The sequence below is a fragment of the Vipera berus genome, assembly GCF_964194415.1.
Source record: "Vipera berus genome assembly, chromosome: 3".
In the NCBI taxonomy this organism is placed as follows: domain Eukaryota; kingdom Metazoa; phylum Chordata; class Lepidosauria; order Squamata; family Viperidae; genus Vipera; species Vipera berus.
In genome coordinates this window covers 54,858,809-54,875,907 of record NC_138204.1, presented here as the reverse complement: position 1 = coordinate 54,875,907, position 17,099 = coordinate 54,858,809, and the positions used below count along the sequence as shown (strand labels likewise).

General features: G+C 39.2%; 1 protein-coding gene across 2 annotated transcripts; it reads right to left on the bottom strand.

Moving 5' to 3' along the window:
* Positions 1–7,818: 7,818 nt before the first annotated feature.
* On the bottom strand, positions 7,819–16,133 carry TMEM125 (transmembrane protein 125). 2 transcript variants are annotated; one of them, XM_081325863.1, is made up of 3 exons: positions 15,960–16,122; positions 13,340–13,567; positions 7,819–9,255 (listed from the first exon to the last, which is right to left on the bottom strand). In XM_081325863.1, the coding sequence occupies exon 3, from the start codon at positions 8,959–8,961 to the stop codon at positions 8,290–8,292; it is 672 nt and encodes a 223-aa protein (XP_081181989.1). In that variant the 5' UTR covers positions 8,962–9,255; positions 13,340–13,567; positions 15,960–16,122; the 3' UTR covers positions 7,819–8,289. The 2 variants fall into 2 exon arrangements, with proteins under 2 accessions (XP_081181989.1, XP_081181988.1); XM_081325862.1 differs by lacking the exon at positions 13,340–13,567 and having other exon boundaries at positions 15,960–16,133.
* Between the last annotated feature and the right edge of the window lie 966 nt (positions 16,134–17,099).

Genomic DNA, 17,099 nt, shown 5'->3' with positions numbered 1-17,099 from the left:
ATTACCAAGTTTGTCTTCTGACAGCCACAATCTGTGGAATGAGATAGAGGTGTGTTTCATTGTCTTGTTATCTAATCAGTAATAGTAACTGATAGTAGATTTGCTGGGTGCGTAAAGAGTGTGGGAATTCTGCAACATTCACTGTACATTATTTTCTCATTGTGTATGCAGCATTTATAGTTTTCCCATGCATGGTTGGTAAGGTCTAATTAAGTCTCACTAATTTCTTTATGATGAAAAATCTGATATACTGCATTTGTATAAAAAACTGCAGTAACTTTCTCATTCGTTTCTCTTTATACTTATCACAGGTTGTGCAATTTGTTTGACTTCCTTTTACTTCCTTTTATTCCCAACAATCTTAATCTTTAATTATTTAAAATACTGTTATAATTTCTCTTCATTTCTTCTTTGGCCCATTCCATAGAGTTCTTCAAAGCTCTAACAAGCCTCTTTTGTAAGTCCAATAAGAAAAAATTATCCAAGTCACACCTTTGGTTTGTCATTTGTACTTCTTTTTTAAAATTTTAAAACCTCAGCTTGTTTCTTTGTAGATCCAATGAAACATCCTTTTATAAGCTATTCTCCTGTCCTGTCAATTGTATATCCACTTGCAAAACCATTTCTATCTTGTCAGATAAAATTTGTTCTACAACTTTCATTTTTTCAATAACATCCTTTAAACAGTCTATCCACACAAGTAAATATTATTACTGACATTATTGTTATTGCTATTATTTTCTGATTCCATTCTTCAAAAGTTTCATTCAATATTGTTATTCTTATATTTTGCAACATTTTATAGGCTTGTTAATCTTTCCTCTTTAGTTCCCTCTAGTGTCCAGTTTTTGAACTCATGAAATTGCTTATCTGTTTATTTCAGATACTTTACATTATTATTAATTATTGTTTGTGGTAGCCTAGTGACGAAGACACTCACCTCCCACTTGGAAGGTTGAGATTTCAATCCTAGGTAGTGGCAGATGTTTTCTCCTAGAAAATTAAATATCTGGTATGGCATCAGGAAGGGTATCTGGTCAGTAAAGCTCAGCTTCATCCAGTTGCCCTGAATCACCTGAATTAAGGGATTACAGGGTCGTAAAAAGGAAGTTTATTATTTATTATTTACTAAATTTGTTTGTTACCCACCTCATCACAAGGAGACTATGGGCAGCTTAGAACATTAAATTCTTAAGGTTATGATTAAAAAGAATTTTGTTCGAGTCTAAAGGTAGACTCACTAGCATTTTCCCACTTGTCATTCTGAAAGTTGTAATGGCTTAAAAATAGTTAATGACCAATTCCTGAAAGTGAGAAAGTGAGGCTTGCAAATTTAATGTCCTTTAAAAGTCTTAGTTGTGGTTGTGAGAAAGACGTCTAATCCCTTCATCCCATGGCACTCATCCCAAAGGAAAATTGTTGTCCTGTGTTCTCCTTGTAAGAAGCAGCTGTCAGAAAGATATGAGGGTAATCTCCCATCTTCTCCTTATCTGGGCAAGTTCCAAGTAATTGGACCTATTCATCCATTCCTTGGTCTTTGCTGCAACTGTCAACAACATTTTCACAGAGGCATCTTCAGATTGCCATTATCTCCCCTGGAAATCCAAATTACATACAGTAGTACTACTATCTTCTGTCTCCTTTGAAAGTAGTTTCTTCCCCATACCATGAAACAGAAGGAAGCAATGATTCATAAGACCCCAAACCCATAAAGTCTAAATCTTACCGAAGAACAGATTAAACATAATTATCTTATTTGCTATTTGATTTCCTGCAATGGTCATTACAATATATTGTCCATGAAATATATGGGGTTTGGGGTTCAGGTGAGGCAGTACAATTGTTCTTGAATATGCAAATTATTAAATGCTGATTGTAGCAAGAGGTAATTTCTCATTTAGGAAGTATGAAATCACTTCTATGATACAACTACTTAGTACATGAATAGGAATGTGCAGAAATCTCAGTGGGTGAGACTATTACATAAATATATATCTATGTATTTAAGCACATGTGGAAATAGTGGTTTAGGACTTACCTCAGTAATTTTACATGGTTGGACCAATCAAATTCCTCATTCAAGGTATTGCCTGAAAGCATGTCATCAAGCAGAATAATCTTTCCCCCTGGATCAGATTCTTTCAGTGTTGCACAATTTTCCTCTAAACTCATCTCTAGTTCTTCCATTATTATGATTCACTGGAACGTAACATACAATTATCACCATTCTGTGGACTCCTCTTTTCATACAAATCCACAACAATCCAGATAATACATGTTCATACTCTCTGACATAAATTTTAGTTCTTTCATTCATCATTAAATCTACACTTTCACTTCCCAGGAATATTCCATAATTCCACAAGATTAGACCATCTTCACTCAGTTTTCTTAGATTTTTTTTAATACAAAAGATATATTTTTACAATATATCTATTTTTCTTATATGTGCTAATTCATGCTCCTTATTATTTACTCCTCTTACATTGCAAGCCACAACCTTCCATATGCCAAACTTGTTATACTGTCATAAGGATATTGACCTCTGCCATCTATCATTGCTATTGGCCAAGTATTCATGTAAAACTTTTAGAAAAATAGAGACAATGATCAACGACATCAGCAAATATTGCGGGCCCAGCTGGCAAAGGAAAGCTCAGGACCATATTGGTTGGAAACATGCAGAAGAGGTCTTCATCCTGCAGTGGATAGAAAATGGCTAAAATGATGATGATGGCACTACATAAAATAGTTTATAGACCTAGCCAAACTTATCTTCCCTTTCAAACACTCTGGTGGAATACTGAGCTATAAGATGGCAGCCTAGAGGCCTGTCCTGCCTTTCTTGAAGCCCTCTAGGACTTCACATTCTGGCCTACCTCCTGCTTTGTAATAGTAATAGCTTGTAGTTTCTCTACCCTTGTAGTTCCAGCTTCTACTATCTTACTTCCAGAAGGCACCATATTCTGCTGTTTGTGAGAGATAGGACTCTCACAACATGTGCTATCTTTGCCACGATTAAAAGCTTAAAATTCAAAAAATTGAAGTAATTTCTAAAATATACTTCTTGGCTGTACCACATATAGATTTGAGGCTAGAGGATTCACCTCTTCCTTCTCTCTCTTGGGAGACAAGACTAATCTCCCAAGAGATAACTATAGACTTTACTGGGAAATGATTTAAAGGCCCTCTTCATATATTCATGAGTATACCAGATTTAACACTGAGTTACAGAGCTGTCAATATACAGAATATAGTTCCTAGTAAATTTATTTAAAATATAATCTATAGGAAAAATCCATGGCCTGGTTAAACCACAAGGTGGTGTTCATCTGCTTCAAAATATGAAAAAAAAGCTCTGGAAGGGATTGGATTCAAATGATCAGTGATTAATGTACAATATTGTTCTGAATAAATAAAAATGTGTCTTCATATTCACTCTGTGTGATAGATAAAAGCTGGAATTGAGTACAATCCTCCAGTATGTACTGAGAAATAACAGGAAACCATGCCACCTAACCTAGCACAACAGACAAAGCAAGCGTTAAATAAAATGCCTTTCCTGGCTGGTCTTGTGTTACCTATTTCTACCGAGATGGCAGTTTCTGAAGCAGAAAGCCCATTGCATATTCACCGACACTCCAACTTCTTGGAGATTTCAAAACTTTAATCAAATGCTGTCAGGAATGATGTTTTGGTGTGACGCTCAACCCAATCTTGTTCACAGCCCTTTCAAGCTATGCCCTTAATTTTAAAAGGGCCAAACGTTTTTTGCAGCACAGAGAGCGCCATTATTGCACATACAATTAAAAATAACCTTAAACACCAAAAATCAGAAACGAAGATGGGGGAAAGAGAAGCTTGTTTTCCCTTCTGACGACATTGCTTATGACTTCTAAACCAGGGCAAGGGAAATTGACCGTTTGCCACTTGCTTTAGAGCAGAGGTTTTCAAAGTTGGCAATTTTTAAGATGTGTGGACCTAAACTCAGAATTCTGAGAGTGGAAGTCTACAAAACTTAAAAGTTACCGAGTTTGAAAAATATTTACAGTTTGAGAAACAGATTTCAGTAGATATAAGTGCCAAACAAACAAACAAACACGTTAGTATGATTTGAGAACTAGGTAAATCAATAATTCGGAAAAGCAAAAGTGTTTTGCAAATCTAGACATATTATGTTGTGCAGAAGTTTTTTGTATTATCTTTTGGTATGCTGTAACACAGACATGTCAAACACAAGGCCCCATGTGGCCTGCGAAGCCATCCTGGAAACAGTGAGGGAACGGCCCCCACTGCCTTTGCCCTGGCCCAGAGACCCTCAGATCTGTCCCACTCCTGCCCAGGCCCCCATAGGCAACCTTGATGCGAACGATGTAGAGCTGGCCATGCCCACCCAGTAGGCCATACGCACTTTAGCCACACCCACCCAGTAGGCCACACCCACCCAGTAGGCCACACCCACCCAGCCCCGTGAGGGCAACCGCAATGCTGATGCGGCCCTCAATGAAATTGAGTTTGACACCCCTGCTGTAACACATTAAAAAAAGTTATTAATTAAAACAAGAGGACTGCATCTTCCCACGAGCCAAAAGTCCGCTGACATCTCAAGGTTCCGTGAGGCAGCAATTTCAACTCCGATGAGAGCATGAGCGACTCTTTATTTTTTATGTCTAAGAGCGCTAACAGTGAAGTACTATAGAAAACTTGCCGCTGATGACGTCACCGCACGGAAGTACTGGGATGTAGTCAAAGAGCGACTGAGAAGTATGTGGACGGGGTAGTTTTGTGAGCTTCTGGCCCGGCTGCCACTTTCAAAAACTTCAGACAGTCAGGCAAATACAGAACAGATGTAGGCTGCAAAGCTTCTAGATGACCACCATAGAGCAGAGGGAGAAAAAGTGGGTCTGAAACCATCAGCATCTTTTCTCAGGTGGTTCCCTCCAGCACGCCACATAGCTGGGGAAGACTAGGGTAGAATGTTACATATAATATTTTCACTCATGGCCTCCATGCATCTTTTATAGCATCGTTTGTGTATGTACTTGCACCTGCAGACAATCAAAGGCAGATTTCTAGAGCAGGGGTTCCCAACCTTAGCAACTTTAAGACCTGTAGACTTCAACTCCCAGAATTCCCCAGCCAGCCATGCTGGCTGGGGAATTCTGGGAGTTGAAGTCCACAGGTCTTAAAGTTGCTAAGATCGGGAACCCCTATTCTAGAAGATGCAACTACTTTAATGCTTAAGAAGAGATTCTTTGTTTGCCCTAACATGCTTTGCCAAGTGGCCCTTTCAGTTACTTTGCAAAACCCTGTTTACTAATTTCAAACCAATTGCATCCTGAGCTCTAAATTTCCTTCCATCAGGTATGATTCAACAGAGATGTTTCTCAGCACTTGATGCCTATGATCATATTAGGCAAATATACCTGTAATTGAACTTGCAGGCTTTTGCAAGTCTAGCTTAATGGCTGCTATGGTTAAACTAAGCTGTAGTTCCTCTACAACATGTGTATCCCATATTCTTTCGGTCTGAGGCCAGAAAGAAATTAGACTTTTAGGATGTCTACTAGCTTTCCACCTGGAGGGAAAGAAAGAGAGACTATATTAATATGACAGTAAGATGAAAATACTGGCTAAAGAATGGGGATATGCTTCCTCCTCTTAATTATATAAATCTTTTCATTCTAGTATTAGGCTTCAGTGTTGTCCAAAATTGGAATTATGAGTTTAAAGAAACAGGAAAGGATTTACATTAAAATCCTAAAAGTCCCAAATGGTATCTAGCAGACATAGAAAGCCTAGGTTGGAGCCACACTGCTGGAAAGGTAAGATGGGAATATAGTTGACTTTTGGCATAACGTGTCCAGAATGCTTTTGAATAAATATTCTTTCCACTAAATTCAGTAGAGCTAATGCCCAAGCAAATGTAGAAAGTATTAATGAACTTTTTGGACTTTTAATGTTTATAGCAAGAAAAAAATATGCATATTCTCTGTGGTTTTTCACATGTTTGGTAAGATGCAAAGTAAGGATAATTTTGATGTCATAAATGTGAGGAAATTTATTGGCTATCCAACTCCAGAATGATATTTGGTAAAGTAGGAGCCACAGAAATATGGGGAATAGTAGCAGATTTGGATTCTAATGGAAATTGCTATATATTATATTTATATTATATTTATTAAATTTTTATACCGCCCTTCTCCCGAAGGACTCAGGGCGGTGTACAGGGCAATAAATATTAAAAACAAATATAACATCTGAGGATGAGTGAATAAGCTTGTATGTGAGAACTAAGTTGTAGTAATATGATAATTGGATGTAAACTATCCATAAGTACATGGGTACCTGGTGAAGCAACAAGCTGTTACGTTATCTTATTTAATTTTGATTTTCAAGATATACAGTACATGAATCAAATGACATTTCAAAAGGATTTAGAAGCTGAACAAAGCAACATCTTTTTTTCTTCCAGACCCAGTATTGTAGATAGTGCTAAAATCACTTAAAAACAATAGAAGTGTAGCTGTATTGTATTTTACTGAGATAAAAGGACCCCGTATCACTGCAAGCATTCCCACCTTTTTAAGCAACATATCATTCCATTCATCTCTTTTTCCACATCTGATGGAAATCAAGAGTTAATATAGGTAGTCCTCGACGTATGACCACAATTGAGCCCAAAATTTATGTTGTTAAGCGAGACATTTGTTAAGTGAGTTTCCCCCCGTTTTACAATCTTTCTTGCCACAGTTGTTAAGTGAATCACTGCAGTTGTTAAGTTAATAACATTGTTGTTAAGTGAATCTGGCTTCTCCATTGACTTTGCTTCTCAGGAAGTCACAAAAGTTGATCACATGACCTCCCAGGACACTGCAACCATCATAAATATGAGCCATTTGCCAAGCGTCTGAATTTTGATTACATGACCATGGGGATGCTGCAATGGTTGTAAATCACTTATTTCAGTTTGAATAAGTTGTAGTAATAAGTTTGAACAGTCACTAAACAAACTCTTGTAAGTCAAGGACTACCGGTACAGTACAATTTAAGTAAACTTTGCTGACTTTTTTTGTTATTTTATGTCTGTTGAGAGAGCTGACATTGCAGGAATGGACAGACATTATAAAGCTCCTAATCTGCAGATGCTCTTTCTCTGGAGCAAGATGTTTCTTGAAATAATCAGACCTAGTGATTTCTACTATAAAGGTAAACTAAGTAAGTAGTATTTCTTCATACACCAGCGTGCCTATAAAACTTTTGTTTTCCATATATTGCATGAATTGATGCTTCCCTGGATTCACACAGTATGCTCCTCCTGTAAACTTTCTTTTATAATACTATTAATAAACATTCGTGAAATTTACATGCCACCTGATTCCCAGTAACTGGGTGATTTTATCTTGCTTCCAAACTGGAGAACACCAAAATCTTAAAATTTTTTATCAAGTACCATTAGCCTGTGGTAAGGTGGGCAGCCAATAAATTTAATAAATAATAAATAAATAATAATTGGCAAGTGGCATAACTGCCATGTCTGGATTACAAAACTTTGGATTACTAGAAGATAGCAAAAAGAAACATACAAATATAACTTGTTACTATCATCTTGTGATCACCTGGATTTTTATAGTCCACATCCAGTAACCCTGATAGCTGTTTCTTAGGGTGTTTTGCCATGATTCTCAGTGTTCTGGCTAGAAAGATACGCTTGGTTGGAAATATGCTCTGTGTAGCTTAGTTATTCTTTAGCATTCATACTTTGGTTGTTCTAAATAGAACTTTGTGCATTTGGGGTTTCTGACAACTACGTCACATAAGCTTAAATCTGATTTAATTTCTACAGAGCTGCGGCTTTCCTTTTTTTTGTAAAAGCAAGCTTCTAGTCCTTTTGAATGCAAAAAAGAAATAGGTGTAACAGTAATGCCACACAAACCAACGTTAGATTGAAATGAATTTTCAGTGGAACTGCTGAGAGAGATGCTTCTCTGCACATTAAAGTTGCCTTAGTTACTTAGGATAGCCATAGTCCCACTTTGGAACAATAGCCATTTGCTTTCCTTCATTCACACTTCTTTTGAATCTTCCTGTGGTCCAATGCAAATATCAGAACTGGTTCTGATGTCTGGCCAAGAAGCCAGGCCTCTATACTGACTGAGAATAACTGCTCTGTGGTGACAAATTCATCAAGTTGCTGAGTTTGGGTCAGATGGCAAATGTAGGGCAAATCCAACCCTAAGGTCAGAGTAATCTCCGAGTCAGTGGCAGTCGCCACTACGTCCTTGGTGGTTAAATTAGATTTGCCATGCTGGAGGTAGGAGGAAATTGCTGGCTGGCCGAAACATGTCCTGATACGGTGAAAATGGCACTGTTGTTTTCAGCCCCCTGGTTCTGACGGGTAGCCTTACGGCAGGAAGTCCATGTCAAATAGAACAACAGGCTGAGGAGGATAAGTGCTCCAGCGGCTGTGAGCACAATGCCACTGATAAACATGCTGGCAAGGGGGCGTGGGGCTGGAGGGTTAGTGCTGACACTGGTGGTAGAGAGGGCTGTGAGCACTGTGCCACACACCAGCAGCACCAAGGCTGTCAGCAGGAGCACAGCGCAGTCCGAGGCACCACCACTTTTCAGCAACTCCACCTGTTCCCGTCTGCGAATGCAGTTCATGTCCTGGATGGCAGAGCTCAACAGCTGCTTCAGTAGTACCAAGAGTGCCAGCAAACAGAGTGTTGTGCCCACTGCCAGTCTCCACTCTCCAGAGCGACTGCTAGTACTGTAGAGAAGGGCAATGCCACCTACCCCACAGGCTAGGATCAAGGCCACTGCTACTCCATAGCAAATAAGGGACTTCTTGGGCTCCTGGAACCACCATAGTTCCACATGCTCTTCCAAGATGTTCCTCTGGATCCGGCTGGCATGTGCTGGGAGCCTGGGTTCATTCAGGTGCTCCAGTTCCGCCATAGTGGATGCTGAGCCGGCTCCTAGACAGCATAGATGGGCCACAGGAACTGCTGCCTTCAACTGGCCTGGAGGATGGCAGCAAGGAAGAGGGTGGGTAGTTGACACATTTTCACAGAGATAGAGGCAATGAACTTTTATTTAGTTCCTATCCAAATCACATTTTTTTCCTTCTTGGATGGAAATGGTTGAGAGGGAACAGCAGAAATGGAAAACTCTTCCGGCTGAGGCTGAGACTGAAACCTGCTTCAGCGTTTTGCAGCTCCCTTCTGAGCACGCCCTGATCCTGCCAGTTATCTGTAAAGGAAACAGTGATAAAATATAAAAAGAGAGCTTTCTTTCCAAAAGGTGAAAGGAAAGAATGAGGAGGACCGCTCCCCATGGGGTCAAGTAGGGTTCATGCAAGTCAAATCAATTTTTTATGGGCCAGGACATATTCCATGCCTTGTCCGGGAAAGTTGAATGACAAGATTTCCTTGTGGCAAAATGTTCTCTCTTAATAAATAACTTATAACTGAAACTTGCCCTTATGAAACATTTGGATGTATTTTTCTCATTTACACAGTTTCAGTAATTTATAACAAAATATAAGCACGTAAGAAATGCTTCTCTTATTTCTAGTCTCAGGTTTTAATGCTATTTTCGTAACACCTTCACCTCTATCAATTTGACAGTCATCTTAAAAATACTTAATGATCTCTACTTTAAGAAAAGATGGGTTTGATATTTTCAGGATGCCGAACTTGGCTCCTTGTACTAACTTTTGTCTTGAGGGGAGGCAAAGAGGAATTATATTTGCTGCAAGCATGTCTCATAACATCAGGACAATAGATGTTGAAAGAGAGAAAAAAACAGTTTCCCAGTGAGAAAAGGCAAAAATAGGTTCTATATTGAAATCCAGTTTACGTCATGTTGGGCTTAGCTTTTCATATTAAGTAAGGGTTTCAAACTGGTGACCCATGGGCCGGATGCATCACATGCAGGTCACACCCACCCTGGTTCCCCAGAGGCAAAAAAAGTCATGATACATCACGATACGTCACGTGATGCGGTCAATTTCGACACCCGTGTAATAGCCTGTTCTTTCACAGAGACATATTTCACAAAATAATTAAAGTAATTATTATTTTGATCCTAGGATTCATTTGTCAGAGTCCTTATGTCTCTCTAATTACAGTATAAAGATGGTTCTTTAATGGCTTTTAAAGGGTGCCTTCTCATGTCATCACTTCTGCCTGTTCTCCAGCCCACTGCAAAGGCACGCTGAAGGCATCTTTAGTTTTTCTACTGTCAAGGTGGTATTTTCCATCTTTTTTCAACACATTTTGCCATACAATGTAAAATGCCTTGGTGACAAAGCTGGCAATAAGATCAACAGGATTGGGGAACTGATTTCTAAGTCTGCTGTGGAAATGGCATCTCTCTGCCTGGCTCATGGCCTAGGCCACAGGTCTGCAACCTGCAGCTCCGGAGCCGCATGCGGCTCTTTCAGCCGTCTCCTGCAGCTCCCAGTCCTCTGCCATGTGCAGTCCAAAAAAAAAAAGTGGGACTAAAAAAGTTCAACCAATCATTCAAATATGCAGGGTAGGTGCATATCTCGCCTTGGCTCCACTCTTCAGTCAAACCCTGTTCTGCACATGCGTGCATGTATGCGCATGCACACACATTTTTTGCGGCTCCCAGTTTTTCCTTTTGTGAGGGAACTGGTTCCGAGTGGCTCTTTCACTGTTTCAGGTTGCTGACCCCTGGCCTAGGCTATGAGAAGGACTAGTCGCTTGGCACCGTCTTTTTTGTTCCTTTGTGGGAATATTAATCTTCCCGAAGACAGATATCTTAGCATTATTATAAGTCTTGTTATTGGTCTCCTATTCAGCTGATGCCTTCCCATGTTGATAGGTGACACTGGGTGGGAGGAGAAAGGAAACTGGACAACTCACTGTCCTGCATTAACTCTGCAAAGAAAGCAGAACTGTTCCCTGGCTTCAGGCACAGCTGAGTAGATTCTGATTACTTTTTTTAAAAATAAAAATTAATATATGGTTCTTCCCTGCAGCCATCCATCTGTGGTTTCCCCAGCCACACAGGTCACCACAGGTCTTCTAGATGAGAGTATTTGGGGGCAGAATTAGCGGACAGGAAAGAGTTTGTAATCAGTATTTCCACGATGGAAATGCCCAATATGATTAAGGGCCTGGAAACAAACATATGAAGAACGGTTGCAAGAATTGGATTTGGCTAGACTAGAGAAGAGAAGGACTGGAGGGGCAGGGGGATGATAGCAGCATTCCAAAATCTGAGAGATTGCCACAAAGGGGGAGAGGGTCAACTTATTTTCCAAAGCACCAAAATGGATGGAAACTAATCAAGGAGAAAAACAACCTGGGATTAAGGAGAAACTTCCTAACAATGAGAACAATTAACCAGTGGAATGGCTTGCCTTCAGAAGTTGTAGGTGTTTCATCACTGGATGTTTTTAAGAAAAGACTGGACAGCCACTTGTCCGAAATGGTATAGGGCCTCCTGCTTGAACAGGGAGTTGGACTAGAAGACTTCCAAGGTCCCTTCCAGCTCTATTCTGATTGATTGAGGGTGATTACCTTGCTAGGCCCCAAACATGGGACAAATCTTTATTTCCTGTGTCAGCCTATCCTGAAGGCCATCGACAGGCAGTAGTCACACCGGTGACAGCTCATATTTGTGTAAATTTTTTAGATTGCTAACAAAGAATTAAAGGGAGACTGATATGCATTTCAAACTTATTTGTTTTCATCAGTCAGCCATACCATAATCTAAATAGTTAACAAGCATTTAACACATATCTCCCTTGCTTCTCAGCTAACAAAGTGAGATAGAGCTTGTGGCCTAGAGGTAAAAACAACTGCCTAATGTGCAATCAGCCCAGGTTCGAATCTCAGAAGGGTATGGCTGACTGATGAAAACAAATAAGTTTGAAATGCATATCAGTCTCCCTTTAATTCTTTGTTAGCAATCTAAAAAATTTACACACACACACACACACACACACACACACACACACACATATATATATATATATATATATATTCCATGTGTGAATATATCTGTCTGTCTATCTATCTATCTATTTATAGATATATTCCGTGTGTGTGAATATGTCTGTCTAGCTATTATCTATCTATCTATCTATCTATCTATCTATCTATCTATCTATCTATCTATCTATCTATCCATCCATCCATCCATCCATCCATCCATCCATCCATCCATCCATCCATCCATCCATCTATCTATCTATCTATCTATCTATCTATCTATCTATCTATCTATCTATCTATCTATCTATCTATCTAGACTATGGCTGGGAAAAAGCATCCTTAGAATGGAGGAAAAAGGCACACATTTTTGTGAATCACTTTCTAGGAAGAATGCAGGGTTAAAGAGAAGCATTTACAGATTACACAAAATGCTTGAATTTAATTCCAAAATTTCTATACTGATTTTAGTCTTTTGGTAAAATTCCTAAAACATTTCACACTGCACATTAAAACAGTATAAAATTACGCCTGAATATCACAAAATCAAAACAGCAGATTGAAACACAATTGTATATCAAGGCCTCACAATTGTCCCAATAAAATCAGGAAGTCATGATTAAACTTTTATCTACTAACACACTTGTGAAATATCACCCTGAAAGAACAAACAGAAGACATACAATGTGCTGTCTAAGAACAAAGTTCTGTTAATTGCAGAAAAATGGATGTGGCTGTTATGTGTCCCATGAGTGCATCTCAATATCTTTTGAAAAAGGCAAAAAAAAAAAGATAAGAAAGGTATAGTGCAAAAAAGTATCAGAATTGCTTCTGTTGAAGCAATGGCTCATCCTTATTCTGTAATTTTATAAATCTGATGAATCTAGAGCTATAAAGGCTTAATAATTATGTGAATGAAGACAATCAACATCCAGTGGAATACCTATACAACAGAAGTTCAATGACCTGTATAAAAATATGCATTAGAAACTGATACACTTTGATTGATAAAGGTTAAGAATAGTTTGATAAATACAGTATAAACAGGAGAAATAGTTTGTATCAGTATAGAATTAGTGGTCATCCAACAAAACTGAAATGTGACTTAAAAACAAGATGAATTTTCTTATAAAGCACGTACTAAATACAGGGTTGGGGGGAAGGGAGGGAATATCTATAGCTACTTTTAAGATTCTTGGACTGGAAACTAGTTGACACAAGCAATGATTGTAAAGCATCGATTTCCTTGGCTGTTCTTAGTACTTTATTATAAAGTTTATTCTGGTCTACTCCAGAAAAGTTGCATGCATGCCTTGTAAAAAGCTTCTTCCATGCAGACTCCTCAAGCACTGGTCTAAAGTTCCTATTACCTTGAATGTGCTGTTCTGGTTATGACATCTTAGTTCCAGGAGGCTGGGTCAGTGATTCCTTGCCTTACAGGAATTCCACTCACAGGTATTGCAACCTTGGCCATGTCTTCAACAGGTTGGCGCTTCTTGGCGCACGGGTGTTCAGGTCATGCAGCAATTCTTCGCTATGTTTGGGCTCTTGGTACAAGTCTTCGTTTTAGTAGCATTTGCTTCTTCTGCTGGCAAAAGCTGATGATTGAAGCAGAGATCCCACACAATAAGAAAGCTTCTTTCACTGTCCCAGTCTCACATGGTCCCTCATCAGCATCTGCCTCTTGTCACCAACTGGTTCTCTGGGTTGTGAGACAATAGAGGCTTGCATCTAAGCTGTCTTAACCCTTGATACACACTTTTTCCTCCAGGAGCAATTGAGACCTGGGCTTATTCTTAGCTTCTTTTCATCATCCCTTGCTTAAGGTACAAGTAACAGGATTTAATTTTTATAACTTGATCAAGTTGTTGACCAGCATTTAACTGTTTTATACTACTTTGATCTTCTGATCCCCCCCCCTTTTAGGTATCTTGGAAATTAGGCAAGATCTAGGTGGAAAATGGATGCTAAATATGTTACGGTGTTTAGGAAGAGTAGAAAAAAGTACTTCTGGTACCCCATGCTCAAGGTGGTGATTCCTCACTGGACCATTTTAAAACCTTTTCAATATTTAATTAGGAGTTTAGATTTTCTGGTTTAAATGGCCTATGATTCTTAGTCTTCCTCTGTAGAATATCAAAAGTATCAGAGACCTGAAAATGAAATTATTTTCATAGGCAAATATGGTAATTATTAAATCTGAATGGCCTTAGTCTTTTGAGGCCGATTTATTTTGCTGAGCTCTGAAATCAGAAACTTGCTTTGTTTAAGAAGTTACAGTACAGTGTGAAATCTTAGTTCAGAATCTGAAGATATTTAGGAGAAGGTACAGTACTTACATCCTGAAATGTGTAGTCTGGCTTAAAACACTTTACATCCTTTATTGAGGCTTAAAAGCAATCTATTTACAATACTGTTTTTCTTGTTTTCTTTCTTCTGGCTTCCCTTGTATTTGTTCACACATGAAATGAACATACAAGATGCAACTCTGCCTAGCTCTCCTTGAAAGTAAACCTTCTGCCAGCCTTTTGTTCGAGCAATGTATTGAGCTGCAATTTCCATGTTTCTCAGTAAAAAAATTGTGCCTTACAGCATGTCAGGGAAAGTTGGCACTTCAAATTAGTTTAACAATTAGTTTAACATCTTCTTAACCAAAAATTGCAAAGAGGTCTGCAAAGAAGTAGATTCATATCTGAGAGAGCGCGTTACCTTAATTTGGCTCAGTGCTAAAATCATTGCCCTTTTTTGTGTTTTGGCAGATCTTAGCTGGGGAATTAAGTAAGATAGAAAAGGCAACTTCACATGTTGGCAGTACATATAGGCATAGGAGTCAGAGCAATGGGGTGACCATTTATAAAATCACCGGTAGTCAAAGGCAACAGTTCAAATGTTGTTGTTGTTTTAATCAGAAGTATGTATTTGAGAATAATTATGTACGGGGATCTAACAGCAGATAATGGATTTAGAGGATATTTAGTACAGCACATAAGAATGAAAGAAGTATAATTAATCCTCCCCCACCACTTCTCAAATAAGAGATCTCATTTATCCCAGGCAATTGTTTAATAATTTAATCAGAGGCTACTGGAGTTCCCTTGGCAGAAACAGTCAGAGAAAGAGGAGGCTTCTGATCCAGACACAGCCTGACAGCATCAGCCCAAACCCTCCCCTACAACAGGGACGGAACATGAGATCACTGTTAAAACAATATGGAGATCAGGCCCTGTTTAAGGCAGATTGCCAGCTAAGTCACATGATTAGAAAAACTAGAGTACTAAATCATTGGAAGGTGGATCAAGGTAGAAGATAAATCTCTCCCGCCCCCAAACATCCCCCGCCAATCTTTTTCTGCTAGTTGTGATTGAAGCTTGAATTCTTGAGAAACAAACACTTGAACCCCTGTGGATGTTAAATTATGGGTACAATATTGACATGAAATCCATTCTCACGGCTGCATCCATTTCGTTTAAATACCAAACAGTGAAAAAGCGTTATTATATGCCCGCCTGAGGCTGTATATAGATGGTGTTTACTAGCTTGGGACAATGTTTGCTGTGTTTTGCTGGAGTGCCTGTAGCTAAGAGAAGTGAGCAGCCAGCTTGATTTTAGTTATTCACTGTTAACACATATGGGGAAAGACTTGGTCTTCCTCATCATTTCCAACTTTTAGTAATTGAAGCTACTGGGTAAGGAAACCTACAGAGGAAGAACATTTTTAAGATTTAAAAAGTATGCCAGTTCCACCACCTCCTTTGTGAACCCCTGAAGTTTAAATGAAAGTAAAAGATAAACAGAAATACGTGGCTATTCATATGGAAATAAATACGTCTATATGTCGGTATAATATATCTCAGGAAAGAATGTGTATGAGTGGATTACACGGTAATCCTCTGAAAAGTTTCCAGAAGGCAGTTTCTTGACTGAAAATAGAAAGGGATAGCATGGCATGGAGGCACAGATATTTTCTGGGATGGACCTGGAGTCACTCACCTATGGCTGATTAATCCATAGAAGATGCTGTTGCAAGAATCTTTTCCTGAGCCATGTCCTTGGGTTTCCTAGGATCCTGGTGCCATATTCCTCTTCCATTGTGGTTGCTCAATGGTCAGTTTTTAGGGTATGGTCCAAAGATAAAATCGAAACCTGACTTCTGTACTCTCTGGCTGAATATGCCTATCAAGTAACAGGTGCTAGTTCCACCTCCCTCCTCCGTCTAACAACAGATGCTTCATCTGATAGGCTTGCAGCAGTCACTGACCTTTGCCCAGGCAGGTACATTCTCTAGCAGGGTGGAGTTGGAGAGACAACCTGTTGTCCTTGGAAACATTCCAGCCTGATGACGGTGTGTGCACACGTGGGAAGTGGAAACAAGGCTGGTGAAGCCAAAAAAAGAAGGATATACATTACAGGTAGAGGTAAACAATACAGGATGATAGATGGCTCCTTGCAAGGCAACTGACTTTTTTTTTTCTTCAAGGAACTGCACAGGGGCAGTAAAGACGTGGTACAGATTAGTATCATCTTTTGTCGTTATTGGGAAATTGAGAACTTTTGGCAGACTTCCTGAGAATAAGAATGGCTCTTGAGTCTTAACAGGAAGTATTAATCTGGGGAGTAAACATATGGTATTAATTGAACAGATCGCTGATGACCCTACAAAGGCGAGAACAGCATGGATTTATCATTAGAAAGTCTATAGACTGTTGCAGAAAAATTGGCTGGATTTGGGGGTCTGTTAAAATGCAGCTGGCAGAAAACTATACCAGCATAAAATTTTCTGTCCCCACTGCCGGTATCTATTCTGCACTGGTTGCCTGTTTTGGCTGGAAGCCAAATAGTGGTGCCCTTATTTCATGACTGCAGGTTGATTAAACAAAGTAATTGGTAAAATCTTATTTATGACTTTGTTGCCCTCTGACTTTTCATCAACCAGCAGCAGCAGCAGCAGCCAATCATAACAGTGATGAGAAGATGGGGCTGGGACAGGTGGCAAGCTAACAAGTGGCTTGATCTGCCACTCTCTTTTGATATATGTGCTAAAGGAGGAAAGTGCTGAGTGCAGTGGTGGGATTCAGTCAGTTCGCACCACTTCGGCAGAACCGGTAGCTAATCTTTTGTTGCCCAGGCCCA